Here is an 18,191-nt window from a genome sequence, read left to right as displayed (position 1 = left end):
TGTCTGCTGTGAATAAGTCCTGCTAAAGTCTGAAAACAACATGCATGAAAGAAGCACCGTTAGAGCCACGTAGTGAATTACCATATTACACTAATTTAATGTATCACTATCAACTTTGTAATGCCAGGAACAGAGAAAATACCCACTACTCTGAGTAAAGGCATGCATGACAACTGTAGATCGCCACTCTCAGTATGGTTGTCGTCATGCTTGAGAGTGTGATGTGTGATACTGTTCTAGTAACATACTGATCCCATGTCTGCAGAAAGTGGGCGCGAGGATGAGGACGAAGACGAGGTGCGTGACGTTGAAGAGGCGTGTCGGTCTCCGTGACTCAGGGTGCGTTTGCGCTGGCGGACGAGGGCCTTCTGGTGCCTCTTCATCCTCTCCAGCTGCTCATCAGCACTCATCTTCCCCCTCTGCTGCTGTGCCGGCTCCCCAGAGTACAGACGCTCTAAGGCACTTTTTGGTCTCTCCTGAGAGGAGTGGGAGGAAAGAGAGTTGATAATAAGAGCAAAAGGTGCAGCAGAAGGCAAAGAAGTGGAATTAAAAAACAACAAAAACAAACAAGAAGGTAAAAGCATACAGTAGCTGATGTTAATGAGAAAGGCAAAAAGAACACAGTACACTATCCAGTTTTCACAACTGAGACATTTCTGAGGTTATAATTTGAGCATTCAGAGAAAATCCGGTGCACATTGTAGATTACAAACAGTGTAAAAGTGTCCAGGCCCATAAATGCTTATTTTTCTTCTCCAGAATAATCCTTATTAATAAGGAATTTGAATAACGTTTGTAGAATGTTTTTAAGTAAAGGCAATATATTATTGCTTACTGTCTATCTATCAAACTGTAGCTGTAGGTTCTGTCTAAATGAATAAGATATATTGCAACCAAAATCTGACATTTTGAAAATTATGGATATGGATTTTATTCTAGTAAAACACACAAACACAAAAAGAACCATGGGATAAACATGAGTTTGGACCATGATTTCTAAACACAGAAAAATATAAATGTCAAGATCTAAATCTGAAGATGGTTAATTATTACATTATATTACAAATCATATATTATAAATATTGTATTCTTTCAGGTCTGTAGTGCAGAAAATAAAAACAGGATCCGTCATTGTCTTCCCACCTGTGAACACTTCAAGTTGACTGATGGAGCACTTAAGAGAGCCAGAAGTATTAATATCAATTAATTAATATCAAAGAACTTAATGTGATGATGAATTCATTCATGAATTTCACTGATATCATCTAGAATTGGAGCTACATGCTACTATATCTGTGCTGTCTCTCTGTTGATTTGGGTACTCACTTTTGATTCACTCTTCATTATTTGATTTGATTCTGCGTATTTAATTCACCTCATTGCCTCACCTTCATGCCGACAGCTGAGGCTGCTCTTCGGATGGTCACATATGAGGAAATGCTTGAAGACTGATTTAGTCTAAGTGAGGATCCAGCCACTCCTGAGGGGAAATCCAACAAACATTAATACACTGTTTTCAAAAAAATCCTGGTGAGTGGAATTTACGTAAAATGCTAGTGGAATTTTTTTAAAACAATAACTATGCTACAGGCTACAGCTAAAGCAAAAACAATCTAAATTCTGCTGGCTCTACCATCCAAGTACCTCTGCTGGGTAACGTCTGATAACCTCCATCATGTCCGGATGCTCCAATACTGATGTGGCTGGAGCCGTCTCCAGCCCCCATAAGCTCTGGATTGCTCAGAAAAGGCCTAAGTTCCACCTGAGATACACAGACAAAGATTAGAAACAGATGACATTCAAGCAGCACAAACCAAAAATATACACAGGTAGTGCATGTACCTTACTGTCTCCATTAGTGTACTGGCCAATCTCTCTGTCCCTTTTGCGTTCATCTGACTGTCGTTTGAGGCCACGTACAGAAGTGTGTCTGATGACCGTTGTCTCCCGGGGCAGCGGGGGCACAGCAGGGGGGTGCTCATCAGGACTGTAGAGCTGAGGTAGAGGAGGTCTGGGAGGCACATCTTCCTCACCCTGCACACAGAACAACTGTTAAATATTGAGACTACTTAAAATGTCAAACAAGTATTGTTTTTCTATGAGTGGGTCCTCATTTTGTTTATCTCATGGATGCACATGAGGAATACATGTGCACATGTGTCTGCACATGGGTAACACAATACATAGTCCTACCAATGGTGTCACACTATTCCACTGATCAACAGGTGATGATAACGTGCCAAGATGTGCTGCAATGCACCAGCAAAGGCAGAGAGGAAGTCTCTGCTGACTAGTAAATATGGATATAAGATATGCTGGAAGTAAAATTGGATTTGCAAATGCTTCATGGGGAAGGAAATGCACTCTACACCTTTGTTAGACCTCAAGGATATACAGTAGCCATTGAGTTTTGGTGAGTAACACTGGATGTCAACATCATTTTGTTTGTTTCCAAGAAAACACCACAGGGCACCTTTGAGCTGTGTTTTGTTCATTTTTTGGGCCAAAAATAAACATCCACTACTTTCAGCTACTCACGTATGAGGATTTGCCATTTTCCTGTTTTTTTTCCTTTTGCCTTTTATATCATTGTAAATTGAATATCTTTTTGGGATTTGGACTGTTGGACATATCAAACAAGCACTTTGAAGACATCACCCTGTGAAATTGTGATTTCTCACTACTTTTACATTTGAGCAACTAAACGGTTAATTTATTAATTGAAAACAAAAAGGCAAACTAATTTATAATAAAAAATAATCGACAGCTCAAACTTAATCTAGTGCTGATGAAAAAGTGTAAATGGAAACACTGATCCAAAAGAGAAAAGATGAAGCTTCTCTGTGACATATAATATTTTTGACCAATCACACTGGTTCAACAGTTGGAGAGAGCACATGAAAAACATGACTAGTTTAGCAACCCTACACAAACTGCATAGTGCAAAGACTTAATGCGATTCTGCCTTTCATGCAAAATTGTCTTTATTTTCTAAGAACCAGCTGAAGTTACTTCTGCGGCAGGGGTCACTCACCCATTTAAGTCCACTGGTGATGGTTGTAGAGTGGTGTAAAGGCTGCTGGCTAGGGCTGGAGGAAAGGGTGGGGGTGTGGCTACTAGGACTAAGGTGGGGGCTGTGCTGCTGTTGCTGCTGCTGCTTCTGGGACAATCTCATCTCCATAGCAGACGGGCTCCCAGACACAGAAGGCACTGATGACACCGATACTGAAGGCACAAATTTCCTCTCTGGGGAATTCGATGTATATGAACATGTAACAAGAACACACACACACTGTAAAGACATTGCTTTCTTTTCACATGGGAAATGTTCAGGCATTAGTAGGCTTCTGAGTACATGATTAAGGGCTTTAATGATAAGATACAGTAGCATGACCTCGTGGCATGTATCGCATTGCTCAGACAGCAAATATAATTTGCTTTGTTCACATGAAACCTCCAGGTAGCTATTGTCTTACCTGGGTTAGTAACAGAGGAGATAGTGACTTTGTAGTTGGCTTTACTGGTGCTGAGGCCTGCGATAACATCCTCAATCCTCCACAGCTCCTTTCTGATCTGCACCTTTTCTTGCTGCACACAGAGAAACACAGAAACACACACATAAACATAGACACACACTGTAAAATTACTTGTGGACCAAGACATTAAAGAAGCTATATGTACATTTTCTCTGCCAGCGAAAGTGGTTTCTTGCCAGGAGCTGGTGGTGGTGATTGTTGCTTGCTGAGAGATTCAACCAGTTTTTTTACGTTATAATATTCCCTCTGAGCAGCTCTACTCCTTCAGGGCTGGTTAGCGTGCTAACTTCAGTAGAATACAAAAAGTGAAAGAAACAGAGGCAAAACAAGAGCCAACATTGACATTGCTTTCCACTGCTTGGTGACAGCTCTTGGCAAGTAAAGGAATGAAGTTTGATTCTGCAACATTTCTTCTAGTCTGGTAAGCAAACAGCTGTTAATGCTAACGCTGGCTACGTACCAATTGCAAAAACGTACATATAGCTCCTTTAATGATGACGAGTCATTTGTATTGCCAAAATATAGTTTTTAACTTATAGCCAACGCATGATCCTCTGAACAGTTATCAACCACACAGAATTCTTTGTTTTGCCTGTACATAAGAAGTCTGTAACTCATTCCCACACACACCCATCCATGAGAGTTAGTGACTGCTTGTGTTTGTTAACTGAGATCACTGAGCCACAGACCTGAGAAAGATCACTGCGGTTCATCTGTCCCTGCAGGGCAGACTTCAGCCAGTCCACATCTCTCTCCAGCTGGCTGTACTCATTCCATGCGTTCTCCATCTCCTACAGAACAAAACAAGACACACTTCATGTTATAATAACACATGAAACAGCTTTCAGAGAGCGCACTCATCTCATGAGCCAATGCTACTTTAAAGGTTTCAAGGTTCAAACCCATTATACAGATTTACAGTCGCATGGTGAAATGTATGTAAGAATAGCAGAGAGCAGGTGTCTTGAGTTTCTCAGTTTTATTTTGTTTTCTCACTTGGAACCAAGCTTTTGAATCTGAATCACTTGAATATGATCAGTTGTTTCCATTGTTCAGTCAGTCTTACTGTGTCATACTTACCGTGTCCATTGAGACATGAACCGCAGATAAAATGAATACAACCAATATGTCTTTGACAGTGAGAGCCAAAAATACTCATATTTACTGTTGACTGTTTCTTGTGGTTTCTTTGTAAATGTTCTATTGAAAGTCATCTTTTCGTTTTAACACTGAATATTCTGAATATCAATGAACTTGACTGGAGAAATGTACTCATAAGTTTCTCTGGAGTCTTAGGTTCATCCCCGAGCACTCATTATGGTAATGTCACACTCAACCTGAAACAGCAGGCCAGTTGCAGAAACCATCAAAAGGGAAAAACCAAAAATAGAAGCGAACATAATGCTGACACTGAGGCAGTCCAACCAATAAAAACATAATGCAAGAGGTAGTGTATACTTAGTAGAGAAGACAATCTAAGTAGTTTGAATCAGAGGACCTTACCTGCCATAACTAAATGAAGAATGTTGGGGGAGCCACATTGAATATATAATATATGTTTTTAATTTCAAGCATAATCAACTTGCGAGTGCAGCTGGTATCTTACTGTGGAGGCTTGGGATATTTCAGCCCTGATGTGCACCACATCTTCTTGTAGTAATTTCTGCTGATAGGCAATCTTCTCAGCATGGGCCGGCTGATCCCTGTACTGCTCCATCTGCTGGTGGGAAACATCCAGCACAGACTCTAGCTTATCCTAGATAGGGAGATGAAAGATACCGTCAAAACACAACCGACGCATTAATGGACCACATGAATACACCAAAACAGGCTGACAAACACACAAGTAAATATTGTATATACAGAAGGAAAAAGGCTGTTTTATATATGTATAGAATTAAAACCTTGTCCTCCTTCAAAGTGCGTATCCTGGCCTCCAGCTCCTGGAGAATCTTGTCTTGTTCACACAGTCGACTTAATTTCACCTAAAGGAAAAACATATTGAAATAATGAAATTGCAGGAAAACAAAGGATAAAAACTACATCTACCTCTTCTTCTCAGTACACTCTGTTTACCAATAATAATACCACAGAGTGTAGAGTTTATGCAACAGAAGAGCAGGGAATTGCGGAAAGTCTGTTTACAGCAGAGGTCGACTGTTTCCATTTTGTCTTTGTTCAACTGCAGCCAGATAAGATGAATTGATCGTCTACTGTAGTCTACGCTGTCTGTAAATATGTCAATAAGGCTCATCTATGTGAAAAGCCCGGAGGAATTCCTCTCATCAGCGCAGTGAGAAATATCAAAAGGCTCTATACTGTCTAGTTTGGGGGCGAGATCTAGTAATACCCATTATAAGTAATCATAATCAAAAATCCATATTTTCAAATTCACTTTTGGAGAAAACCCTGTTTATTGAGAGTGACAGATTTGTTTTCCCAGAAATGGGTTATGTGTTTATGAAAACAACATAAGACTGCCTACTTCACAGTCTTTCTCACACAGTGTATTTTTTTCTCAGATCTATTTATCATTCTGTTCAATTAATAATTAAGCTGTTTTTATTTTGCTGCTGTATATTGTTGTTTTTAATTGCATGAAATATTCATTGTTCAGACAAATTTACTGGCAATTTCTTATAAATTGTTAAAATGGAACAATGCTAATGATGAAAAGCCAGGACATCCATCTTATTTACCTCTATTCAGCAGAAAACAAAGAATGAGAAAAGCAGGATCAGGCAAATCAAACTGAAAAATTTAACAGCTCAACATCTAAAACTCCCATTACATGTATTTTTCTCTTTAAATTGCGGGGAGGAAAATAAAAGCTGTGGTCGATACTTTCAGGCCCTCACTGTGCAGGGTGGATGGATGTCCCCACAGTTTTGCAATGTACATACGTTCCCTTCCCTCCGCAGCCTCTGTTTACCACAACTTAAGAACACACACATACACACCCACACACACCCAAACTCACACAAACACACACACTAAAGCACACACTAAAACACACAGTAAAGTCAGACTAAAGTCAGCTGCTCCTCTGTAGTGGATTACAAGAAGTCGGAAAATGAGATCTTAAGAAAAGAAAGAGATGGATAAACATGGTGCTTATCAGACTGCTTTCAATCCTGAGACCATAATGATTCACTTACATCAGCATCACTTTCTGCTATTTTCACAGGCCTGGATGGTCTTTCTTTTTTTAAACTCTCTCGTCCAGTAACCTGAAATTCCCAACAGCCACAAATAAAATGTTTAATATCAGTATTCCAATGGAATATTTTCAATACCTTTATACTTTAATACTTTCAGTTAACAGATAACAACTGTATGAATTTTCAACATAGTCAGACTGCTAGACAAGTCAGCTGGATGGATCCAGGTAAAATAATGAATAAAAAATAAATAAAACACACAACAACAACAACAACAACAACAACAACAACAACAACAAAAAACTTTGTGCAGAAGCTGAGCAAAAACATTGTGTGCAGAGAGAGGCTCTGCATCTTCGAGGAAACCCTAAAAACCCCAAGGCTGCTCTTTCTTGGCTGCTAAAGAGTCCTTTATATGATGATATGATATCCTGATTTTATGATCCAGAAACATATTTTTTTCATTGGAAATATTTAAGGTTGATGTACAGCATGTCACTTGGGTAAATGTTAAACTGTAAGTTAACAAGGCCTCTAGTTTCATGAGGGTGAGGTAAGGAGGTATGTATGCTGGCAGAAATAGCTGTGACAATGAAGGCAAAGGAAATAACAAGATAACATGTATCAGTCATGACATTATGGATATCACGGTTTAACATAATTTGTGCATTAGCACTAAACACAAAGTACAGCTGACACTGATGGAAATGTCATTAGTGTTAAAGGTATTTTATCATAAACCAAAGTTTTAAAATTTTGACCTGATGAGGATGATAATGGATCTTGATGTAGGGGGTCACCAAAGTGAGTGCAGTATGAATGTTTACTCTCAGGTATTAATGTACACTCCTTATTTCATGGCAATCCATCCAGTAGTTAGTGAGATATTTCAGTCTGGACCAAAGTGGTGGATCAACCGACAGACCGATGTTGCCATCCCTAGAGCTATGCAATTAGCATGGCTAAAAATAAAGACATGTGTCCCCTATTGGCCTATTCCTGAAATTGTTATTGACTATTCCTACACTATGTCTGTGTCTGTGTGAAAGTGGCGGAAAATGTATTATCATGTGTTATTCAACACTATCAGCAAGTACTGAATCTAAAAAAAACAACACAAAAATACAGATCTCTTGTTTACTTACTTTATCATTCAGGGCCTGTATATTCCTATTATACATGGACTCAAAACATATCTGTTCAGGTTTGGTGAGCTTAATACACTTTCTTCTTTGAGCCTTATTTTTGGTCACTAAAATTTTATCACTATTATGAAATATTGCTATAGGACCTTATATTTTATGTAATAATTTCTGTTATAATTAGAAGTGACTTTATGATCTTTTTCTCTTTTGGTAACAGTGTAACAAGAAAACAGGTGTCAGTCTGTGCGTCCCATCCAGATGTTCTCCAGATAACGGGGCAGGGATTTATCTGCCAGTTGTCTGTCCCAGTTAGTAACGCATGAAGATGAAAAGTGTGGGTGGAATATTCATAAGATACCCACAACGGGATCACCACACCCAGCCCAGTGGTATGGACCAGAGCAAATGGGAGACTCAGTTAAAGGGCCATTCCACCTATTTTACATGTCAAAGTCAATTACTAGTCATGGAGTACTACACAGCCTGTGAGAACAGTTTTATAGTGTTTTTGTGGTTCTGGAGGGAGTTTTGTCAAGTCTGGGAAAATTACTTAAGTGATCACCAGGACATCTTAATTTAAACTTGGAAACTACAGGTTTTTAAAAGAAAGCCTGCGTCACATACTCGGGGCATTGAGTAATAAATGAAAAACAGTATCAAGTTGAAAGTCAGCTATCAAGTCAAACTAAACAAATTGTGATGACTTTTTTTGTAATCTGTCTTTCATATGTTTGCAAGCTTCATGTAAGTGCCTTATTAAGTTTCTGTAGTACAAGACGATGATCATGGTGTGACCACACCACTGCATGTCATTGTCCTTTTCTGCCTGTTACCACGAAGAAACTAGAGGCCCTAAAATGTAAGCTGTCACTGTCATATCATAATCACATTATTTCTCTTAAAGAGCACCATTGGGTCATCTTTTATGCTCTCACAAGCAAAACAAAAGCAAAGTGACGATATCAAAGAGACATTCAACAGCACATTCAGAAATGCTTAAGAGCATGCAAGGAATCCCTTTGCCATTACAACTTCCTTTTCCATCATCTCAAATCTCATGGCAGTGTTGGAGTATCACACAGTGAATTATCAGATCAAGGGATTCATGTGCAAAATCCTGCATAATTTCCAGGGATGCATCACATTCCATTTGAGAAGCAGTGGAATGATCTGTTTCATTTTGTATGCACACCATCCTTACATTCCAACAGTACCCAAAACTTGGAGTGGAGTTTTCAAACACATTGTGAACTGAAACGATCATCGGGTCAATACTTTGGATCTGTTTTGAAAAAGGAAATGGAGAGGTGTTACAGGACGTACTGTGCATCGCTAGACGACCTCCCTCCATTCCAAAACACAACCCGGATTTCTAATAAATGCATTGTGGTGTTAAACATACAAATCAATTTGGATCAAATGCTTTGCACAGGTGTGAATGGAATATATGTCAACAGCTAGCTAAATGTGACAGAATGATTAAATACAGCAGCATTAGGCCTTTGAATTTATATTATTTGTAACACTGACATAGGAATTGGAGTTCACATGACTCAAACGTTTCAGAAATTCAGCCATGTTCTTGTTAAAACTTCAATTCCCATTAAGACGAGCTTGACATCAACTTGTGTGGGGGTGACATTACTGCATTACCACACTGCATCTGAAAGTATCATCCAAAAGAAAACATTGTGACAAACTGAACATTACAACTTTTACTCAGGTGAGAAGCCAGACCGGCAATTTACGTCACATTGGACTATTTGTTGGATTTTGGATTTTATTAATATGGAAATGGCTTTTTATCATCAAATGTATAATTTACATGATAAGAAGACAGTTAAAAGACATGTTAATCCCATTATAAGGAGACAGTAGAAAGCACAGCACAGAACAGAGGAAAGACAAGAAAAGGGGGAGCAGGGAGGCAGATGTTGGAGGTAGCAGCAGGAAAACAGGATTGCAGTCCAGAGAAGGGAGATGAAGTAGAGGATGAAAAGGATGAAGTGGCATTTACTTTGTTGGGGCCCACCTTCAGATCTAGATACTCCAGGTCCTTCTTCAGTTGTATGTAAGTATCATCAGCCTTTAAATGAGCAGTGGAGAGATAAATCATTTGAAATGTAGCTGCAAACGATAATGGGTGACCAGATGACTCCTAAGGCCTTTATTTGCTGTTCAGGCTTTGCTAACAGGACTTTAATTAACGTGATCTCAATTACAGTTTACTTCTACCTCTGTATTTTTATCTACAGCGAGTGAAGCCAAACTGTAATTAAGTAATCATGAAATTTTTGAACTGGTTTAATGTCTCATGTTTGACCTCATACACAACTGAGCAACGCAGGTCTTGTGCATGACGTGTGGTCAAACCGAGATTTCACACTCCGTCATAAGCACAGAGAATGGCCAGAGAATGGTTGGATGTTAGCTGGGTGGGGTTGTCATTTCTGAGCACCGTTGCAGCTTTACTGTGGTCTGCTAGTTTTACAGCAATGCACTGTTTGTGACCAGGCTCACAAGGGAAACTGTGGCCTGGTGGCTGCTTCAGAGTGATAACGCCATATGCAAAAGATTTATCAGAGCACACAGAGATGTAGATACAAATGTGGAAGTTTAAAATGCAGGTACAGTCGACAAGCAACATGCTTCAAATATGGCATATTACTTATTACAAACAGAATAAAACAAGCCTCTGATAGCTTTTTCAAGTTTTGAACAAGGTGGATGAGGAACACTTACTATAAAGACACTAATGTATCGATACAAGGCAGTCTAGACAATCTGAAGTGCAATACAGCCCATGCCAAAATGGTTGAATTAAAAAGACAACCAAGCATTAGCAACAGATTGCAGTCTTGAATGAATGACAGGGAAGTAATGTATGGGATTGGCTGGGGTGATGGGGACCACAATACACTGGCAGGGGTTGCAGTGTGCTGTAGAAGAGGTTAGGGAGGTGCGAGGGCCCCTGACCTGCATGCCGGAGCCTAGAAGGCCGTTGTGCTGGTGGTGCTGCAGGTGAGCGAACGCATAGCTGGGGCTATGCACACCAGCCATCTTGGCCTGGTGCCTCCGAAGCTGAATGAGGAGCAGAGTCAGCTCCTCTGGCTGTAGCCAAGCCCAGGTTTTAGGGGCCGCAGGCCAATGAAAGTGCAGAAGGATGAGAGAAAGTATTTGAGAACCATCTGGGTAGTACAGTGGCTGAGTTAAAGTAGCTGAGAGAGCCAAGTGGCAGAGAGGCCAGTACACTTCTGCTTCTATTAACGTCCTAATAACACAAAGCTAGAGCTGCTCTGTGGAGATATGATCTATTGTGCTATAAGTGACGGTCTGAAGACAAGGGTTATCAGAACTGATAACACTAGAACAAATGGTATAAAAATCAAACAAGCTTTATAGTGCAGTCAGCTCTAGATTCTACATCTGGATACTGTCACCATGATGAGCCTTATAGTTATACCTGTTCATACCTGGATTGGCTGTCCTTGACTACTGGAAAACTATGTTAATACATGTCTTTAATAATGAAACCAAGTCATGTAGTGCATGTAATAAAGAGGATCATACCGTTTTGCCATGTAAGCTAGGTGCACTGACAGTATGTGTGATGTAGCCCATGGCTGGCATCGACCGTCTCTCCATTTGGGATGTCTGTGGACAAACAATTCATCAACTTGTTATTACAGATCTTATAGAGTCAAATCAAACAGAATGTCTAATTCACTAAGTAATCTTCAACAGAGTGTTAAAGTGAGAGATAGACCACTCCATCACACTGAATCAAAGTTAAACCATTGCCTCCAAGTCTGCAAACAAATTTGACTACACAGCAGATTTATTTTTTCATCTATCCTTTTCTCCCTTTCATCACTCCTAATCTTATTCGAAACAAGGTGTGCCCTGAGTTTTAGAGGCTACAGGGCTTGGAAAATTTGACGTTTTTGCTTAACACACAGAATTAGTGAAAACCAGGCCCACTACAGAACCTTAAAAGGACACAAACAACAAGAGATTTAATTAACTACACATAAATTATACTAAACCTGCTTTCTTAAAATAACATTTGTTTGCTACCAGCAAGAGAAGCACTGTAAGCCATTCCCTTTGAGATTCCCATGCCACTATTTTTTTTGCTGTATAATAGGTTTTTTATTTAAATGCGAGATCAGAAGAAAGAGACCGCGGCTGATGGTTGAGATACAGTAGAGATGTTTATAGGGTGCTGAGGAGCCCTGGGCAAATTGGATTAGCTGCTAATAAAACATACTTTTTAATGATATTCCACAGAGGTATACAGATTGCTATTTCTCAAGCACACTCCAGCCAGAGAGCACCATCAGCCTCAAAGATGCTGGGTGCACCAAAACTAAGTTCATTGCCGACTAAATTTAGTTCCCATAAACATCACTTCCTTGGATCATCTTGCATAGTCACTGTGGCTCCCTTTGTTAAAAAATGTATGTTCTTCAAAAGGGTTTTCCATAATTGTGCATCGCTCTGTTTTATGGTTATAATTAGTGTCCTGCCACTGATGGGTGAATGATGGAGGAAACAGCATCTGCGACACTTTGTTTACTTGTGTAAGGCTAACGGGCTGGTTTATGAGGCTTGTGCGTGCTGGCAAATGTGGTGATGGTTTGGAGGGAGATCTTTTCACATGTGGAGGGTGTGGTGGGGAGACAGCACAGGGTGTGGATGACAGGACGTCCCCTCGCTGCGTCTCCAGTGGCGGCGGTGGTGCTGTCTGAGCGCTGCAGTGGTTTGGGGAACAGCAGAGTAGCGGGCTTTTACTCACACATGCTCACACCACCTGTGGAATAGGCCTGGGTGTGGACTGTGTGAATCTGCAAATGATTCACATGAGCATCAAAGTGTGTGCGCTGAGAAGTCAGAGGCTTCTCATGCTCCTCATTACTAGTCTTCCCATGGTGTCCTTGTGAGCTCACGACATCCTTCAAATCATCAAATGTCAGTAGATACCTCACACCCACTACCCAAAGCTACTGTGAGAATGAGATCTTTGTCAGTGGGCTCACTACATGTGAATCAACAAGTTTTACTTAAATCCCAAGCCAATGACAAACTACTGACATTTACTGTGTGCCAGTATTACAGTGCTGAAGCACCAATGACTGAGTATGAGTACATAAATGAAGGGTGGGACTTTCATCTATCCATCTAAACATTATCTATACACGTCTATCCTGTGCCGAATTATGGGAATATGAGGGTGGGACTTCATTAAAATAATTTATGTGTCCTTTGCAAACAACAGAGGATGTACTTCTTGAGAAGGCTCCGATTCTACCGATTAAACAGCAAACTTTTGTTTCCCTTTTATCAAACAATTCTACAGCTTGTGATTCGATATGGCATACAAGTCTGGTATGGTAACCTGGCAGAACAGTGAAAGTCCAAGCTCCCACGTCTCGTCCAGACGGCCATGAAGATCATAGGGAAAAAAGGAACATCATTTTCTTCAGTCCTTATACAAGAAATCTGTGCTCAGGGAGGCTCAGAAAATTCAGAATGAGCCAACACACATCCTGAACCCAGAATTTGAGATACTGCCCTCAGGCCGACAGTTCAGGATGCCAAATTGTAGATTGAACAGGTACAAGAACTTATTCATGATAACAAATAGGGTTACAATACCTGTTATATCTGGGTTTTTATTCTTTTGTTTATATCTGTTTTAATTAGAAGAACTATTGTCCACTATCACTATTTATTATCATACCTGGATTTATTACTGTAATCACTGATCTTAGGCACGTTTTGTATATGTTTATATGTTTGATTATTGATATAGTTGCACACACGTGCATTGTGACGTTGTTGTGTTATGTGATGCAGTGGCTTGGAGCCCAATGCAAGTTTCCTCCACTGGACAATAAAGTACACCTAACCATAACTTAACTGGAACCTATGAGGTCATTCAACACAACAAGTCTTTCTATGAGTGTAATAGCAGCGTGATACCTCACTGGGAACACACCTACTGCTGCCCCTTGTGAATCACTTCCTGTTTGAATCCAAGACACGCTACAGAAATATGTTAACTAAGGTGGCAACTAATGATTATTTTCATTATTAATTAATCTACCAAATATTTTCTTGACTAATCAATGAATCTTTTTGCCTATAGAAAGTCAGATATTGATTAAAAAACGCCATCACAATTTCCCAGAGCCAAATGGGGCATATTCACGTTGCTTGTTTTGTCCAACCAACAGTCCAAAACGCAAAGATTTTTCATTTACACAGCTATAAAACCAAGAAGAAACAGAATTTTTTCTTGAAAAAAATCTGTTGATTGACTAATTGATTAATGGTGTAATTGTTTCAGCCCTAGGGTTACCATGACACCAGCCATTCAAACCCTTTAGCATCAGGGTAAGGTAAGCATAGTGCAGAGGCATAAGCTATAATCAGCATGTGGCTACATGGACAATACTTGTTAGAAGGAAAAATTTCTTTGTGGTTTTGTCGTTTTCATGGTATTTGTGAATACTGATAAAAATATAAAATAAGACCAGCATCAGCCTTTATCGTCTTCTTAAAAATAACTTCAGATCAAGTGCACCACTACACCAATATTTTCATTTTTTAGTTTTATAATGAGTAATACTGACTTTTTGCTCTACATGAATAACTTATTCCTAGACCAGGCTGTATGTTTGCTAATCTTGGCTGTAGTACATAATGATTAGAATGTCATTAACATCTGAAGTTGAAATGAAATATCAAAGGCACTGATATAAAATTATTCGTTAATATTATTCTATGAATGCAACACTTAAGATGCTATATTCCACAATATTTGAGTACTTTGAAAAGTATTTAGAACTACATTTAATACTTTCTATCTCAAAGTTTGATTGGGGAAAAAAGGAAATGTTGTTTTATATTTTATAATACAATGTTTAAGTAAACTGTTGTCTAAATTGTCTGGAGAAGATTTATGAGAAGCAACCCTGAGAAGCAAGTCAGAGATGCCTCTCTACCCTCAGTAGCTGCCCTACCTGTGAAAGATGGGCACAGATATGGCTTGGTGAGCTGGATCTTGTGCTGTCCCCGGTTAACACTTCATCCAGGGGCCTGACTGTGCGTCTGTCTGAAGGAGTGTGTGGCCTGCGAGGGGACAGGGGTTTGAATGAGGAGGGGACAGACGGTGGGACTTCACACGGAGATGGGGGGACAGAGATGGAGCGTGGCATCTCCACCGTAACTCGTAAAGATGAAGAGTCTGTGAAGTTAGGCCCAGAGTAGACAGGAGCGGTGGGGCTGCCGTGACGGAACTGCTGCCGCTGCTGCCACTCATACAGCTGCCACACCATTCCCTCCTTGGTGGCCATTCGCTCATCGGTGGACATGCGGAAGTGGCTGAGCCGGTCATGAGCATACTTGTAGTCACTGGGCAGGTTGCATGTTGCTGGAGGAGAGTTGCTGTCAGGCGGGAGACGTGGAGACTTTGGCAACGACTGATAGGTGGCATCCACTGTGCTGGCTTTGGGCTTTAAGGGAGGAGTCCGCCGGGGGAGGTTGTACTCAGCAGAGGGAGCACTGAGACAGAGAAACACATGGAAGAATTTTACTTTTATATAAAGATTTGGATATTATCTGTTCCCAATTAGAATTCTTTCTCTACATAAAATAAAATGAAACTAAATAAGACACTGAACCACTGAAATATACATGTACTCATAATAGCCACTAGAGGGAAGCATTTACCCAAAGTTTTTATTTTCATCATTGTTCATGCTGCTGTTAGAGAGAAATGTTGGTCGATTCAAACTGACTGTGTGACGTCAAACTGACCTCTTGATTGGATCCCCTTTTTGAACTTTGACCCACTGCTCCACCTGAGCCAGTGTATTCTTCCTCTGCACATGTTTCTCAGTGCCTGCCTGCGAAACAAAGCCCCTCTGATAGACAAGATTTCCATTTTGTTCCGGCGGCAGAGTCACTTGGATTACAGTTTGCTGTTCGTTCTTGTGGGCGGCACCATTGACAGAGTTTGGAGAGAGTCTCTCTGCTCTTTCCTCTGTGGCTGACTGGCTGGGCCTCCCTTGGACCTCTAATCCATACCTCACCTCATCTCCATGAGCCAGTCTGATACCGTTATCGTGAGGTTCCTCTCTGTCTGTCCTATGAAGGCTTTCTGACTGAGATGAGTTCTGGTTGATGTGGACATGGTTGGTCTGTGGAACTGCTTGCTGTGCAGCCTTCTCCGCCTTCTCCACCTCTCTGTAAAAAAGTGAGAGGGGATGATTTAATATTAACACCGATCATTATATTCTGTTTGAACTGTAGGTGTGTTCTTTACTATATTTATCAAGTTTATTTAATTGAAAAACATTTCTACATACAGCATATCCCAAGTGACAGAGTATGTCCCGAAGTAGAACAGTAATTCACCTTATAACTGTTATAAATGGCTACATTCATACACTTGTTTATTCATTATCTCATTTTTCCTGTTCATTGTATATTATGGTGAATAGCAGCTCTATTCTTGAAACAATGAATCCCTTGTTTAAAGCATTAAGAGGTGGATAGAAAAAGCACAGTGGCCACAAAAATTATCCTTACATGATCCTGAAGGTAATTTCCCAATTCATTTGCAGAGACACTTTTACATACGGTCAGATTCATTACTGAGTTTCACTCAGGAAAGATCAGAGACCATAGGGAGTTATTCAGTAAGTTTACATCTGCACTTTTTAGAGGTTTTGCTGGAGAATCCATAAAGAGAGAATCCTCAGGGAGAACTGACAGTTGTTTTGTCTTCATTAAATAGCTTTGGGTAGTATGATACTCAAACATTTTACTTTTAATTTTACAAACTGAATACACTTAAAAGTTGCTTATTTCTTTGGAAAGTAACTCCTGAGGTAGGAGGTGGAGGTAGAATATGAAGATAGGAGCAGTAATAAAAGGCGTGCTTTGGATGATTGAATAAGTGAGTTTAGTGTAATTATTTATTATACCTTCATTAGTGCAAAGCATTTCATATAATTAATGTTTCATTTCAAGGGACCAAACTAGGATTTTCATGTAGGACAATGAGTGCTTTTCAAAATAAACATTTCAGGAGTAATTACTTACGTTGGCCTCTAAGTGGCATTATTGCACAGACATTTGAACCGTTCCGACCACCGGATAAGCGATGCATCCAGCTAATCCAACACGCCTAGATGCAGTTTGTAATACATTTACCAAAGATACTATTGTCACGGAGTATCAGACTGTGTTGCAGACTATTTCTGCCACTGATTGTGAATATTTTCCAAAACATTCTGCGGACAGCTCTACATTGTGATTACTGCTGTAGAAAGACAATCTGCATTAGAACATCTCGTATGTGAGGCTTGTGCTCAGCTGGCAATGGTTGCAATGAGCCTCATTTATACCAGACCCAGATGCAGTACACACACACACACACACACACACACACACACACACACACACACACACACACACACACACACACACACACTGCAGACATCTTTGTGCCCTAGAACAGACGGACAGAGCTGCACCTGCTGTGGAAGACTGCTGTTAAAACAAAGCCCTTGAAGGCAGGAAAAAGGAGCAAATTATAGTTATGAAAGCAGCATTAAAGCAGTGGTCAGTTCAACACTGCAGTCTAACACTGTAGACGAAATAACACACAATGATTAAAAATAACTATTTGGTTGAATACTATGATGCCCAGGTTCCCTTCATAATATCATCTCAAGACATATCCAGCTGACAGAGACTGCTGTGCTTTATGGAAGGAAAGATGTTGATACTAGTGGATGCCCAACCAATGAGGGAAGAGAATCCTACTCGGTAGAGCAAGACCAACCTCTTTATAGTGTGACTCTGCTGCATTAGCGCAGCCTGGTTCATGGCCCGGATCCAGCCATTCATGTCCTCCTGTGTGTCCGCACTGAAGAAATATGTCCGCATCCCGCAGTGTTCTGCCTGTGAGCCAATCACAGAGTTCTTATTGTAAATGTAGGAGCGCATTCCTGTGTGGCTCGCCTATCAGAGAGAGGGAGAGCGAGAGGGAGAGAGACAGAGGATAGATATGAGAACTTCTATACCTAAGAAAAACCTGCCAGTGAGGCTGATGAGTGAAAACCTTTGCTGCCTTGTGTACTGAGACTGACAGTTGTCAGCTCAGTCAGTTCACAGCAACATTTTACTGAAAAAAAAAAGAGTAGGGAGGGAGCAAAGCGCTGAAGTAGAAACAATGTGAACATTGTGTTGTTTCCGGCAAGGAAAAAAGCATTACCCAGGTTATATTTGTTTCAAAAAAAGCTCTGTACAGCCTCTTTAGCACACAGAAATTA

The 18,191-nt window shown here is 40.2% G+C and overlaps 1 protein-coding gene across 1 annotated transcript in view; it reads right to left on the bottom strand.

Annotated features, from left to right (window-relative positions):
- Positions 1 to 203: 203 nt before the first annotated feature.
- Positions 204 to 18,191, bottom strand: part of LOC111238388 (pleckstrin homology domain-containing family A member 7-like) — a 62,491-nt gene continuing 44,503 nt past the window's right edge. Inside the window, exons 9-23 of the mRNA XM_022767861.1 lie at positions 17,702 to 17,880; positions 15,667 to 16,095; positions 14,871 to 15,411; positions 11,413 to 11,496; positions 9,875 to 9,928; positions 6,695 to 6,766; positions 5,441 to 5,521; positions 5,143 to 5,292; positions 4,226 to 4,327; positions 3,477 to 3,588; positions 3,035 to 3,246; positions 1,843 to 2,034; positions 1,645 to 1,762; positions 1,389 to 1,480; positions 204 to 476 (exon numbers count right to left, since the gene is read on the bottom strand). Of these exons, the coding sequence (XP_022623582.1) occupies positions 237 to 476; positions 1,389 to 1,480; positions 1,645 to 1,762; positions 1,843 to 2,034; positions 3,035 to 3,246; positions 3,477 to 3,588; positions 4,226 to 4,327; positions 5,143 to 5,292; positions 5,441 to 5,521; positions 6,695 to 6,766; positions 9,875 to 9,928; positions 11,413 to 11,496; positions 14,871 to 15,411; positions 15,667 to 16,095; positions 17,702 to 17,880 (2,658 nt within the window). The 3' untranslated portion in view covers positions 204 to 236. The remainder of the gene's footprint in view (positions 477 to 1,388; positions 1,481 to 1,644; positions 1,763 to 1,842; positions 2,035 to 3,034; positions 3,247 to 3,476; positions 3,589 to 4,225; positions 4,328 to 5,142; positions 5,293 to 5,440; positions 5,522 to 6,694; positions 6,767 to 9,874; positions 9,929 to 11,412; positions 11,497 to 14,870; positions 15,412 to 15,666; positions 16,096 to 17,701; positions 17,881 to 18,191) is intronic.

The sequence above is a fragment of the Seriola dumerili genome, unplaced genomic scaffold (genome assembly GCF_002260705.1).
Source record: "Seriola dumerili isolate Sdu_G_001 unplaced genomic scaffold, Sdu_1.0 BDQW01001299.1, whole genome shotgun sequence".
NCBI lineage: Eukaryota > Metazoa > Chordata > Actinopteri > Carangiformes > Carangidae > Seriola > Seriola dumerili.
The sequence above is the reverse complement of the archived record's forward strand: the minus strand, read 5'-3'. Positions and strand labels throughout refer to the sequence as shown.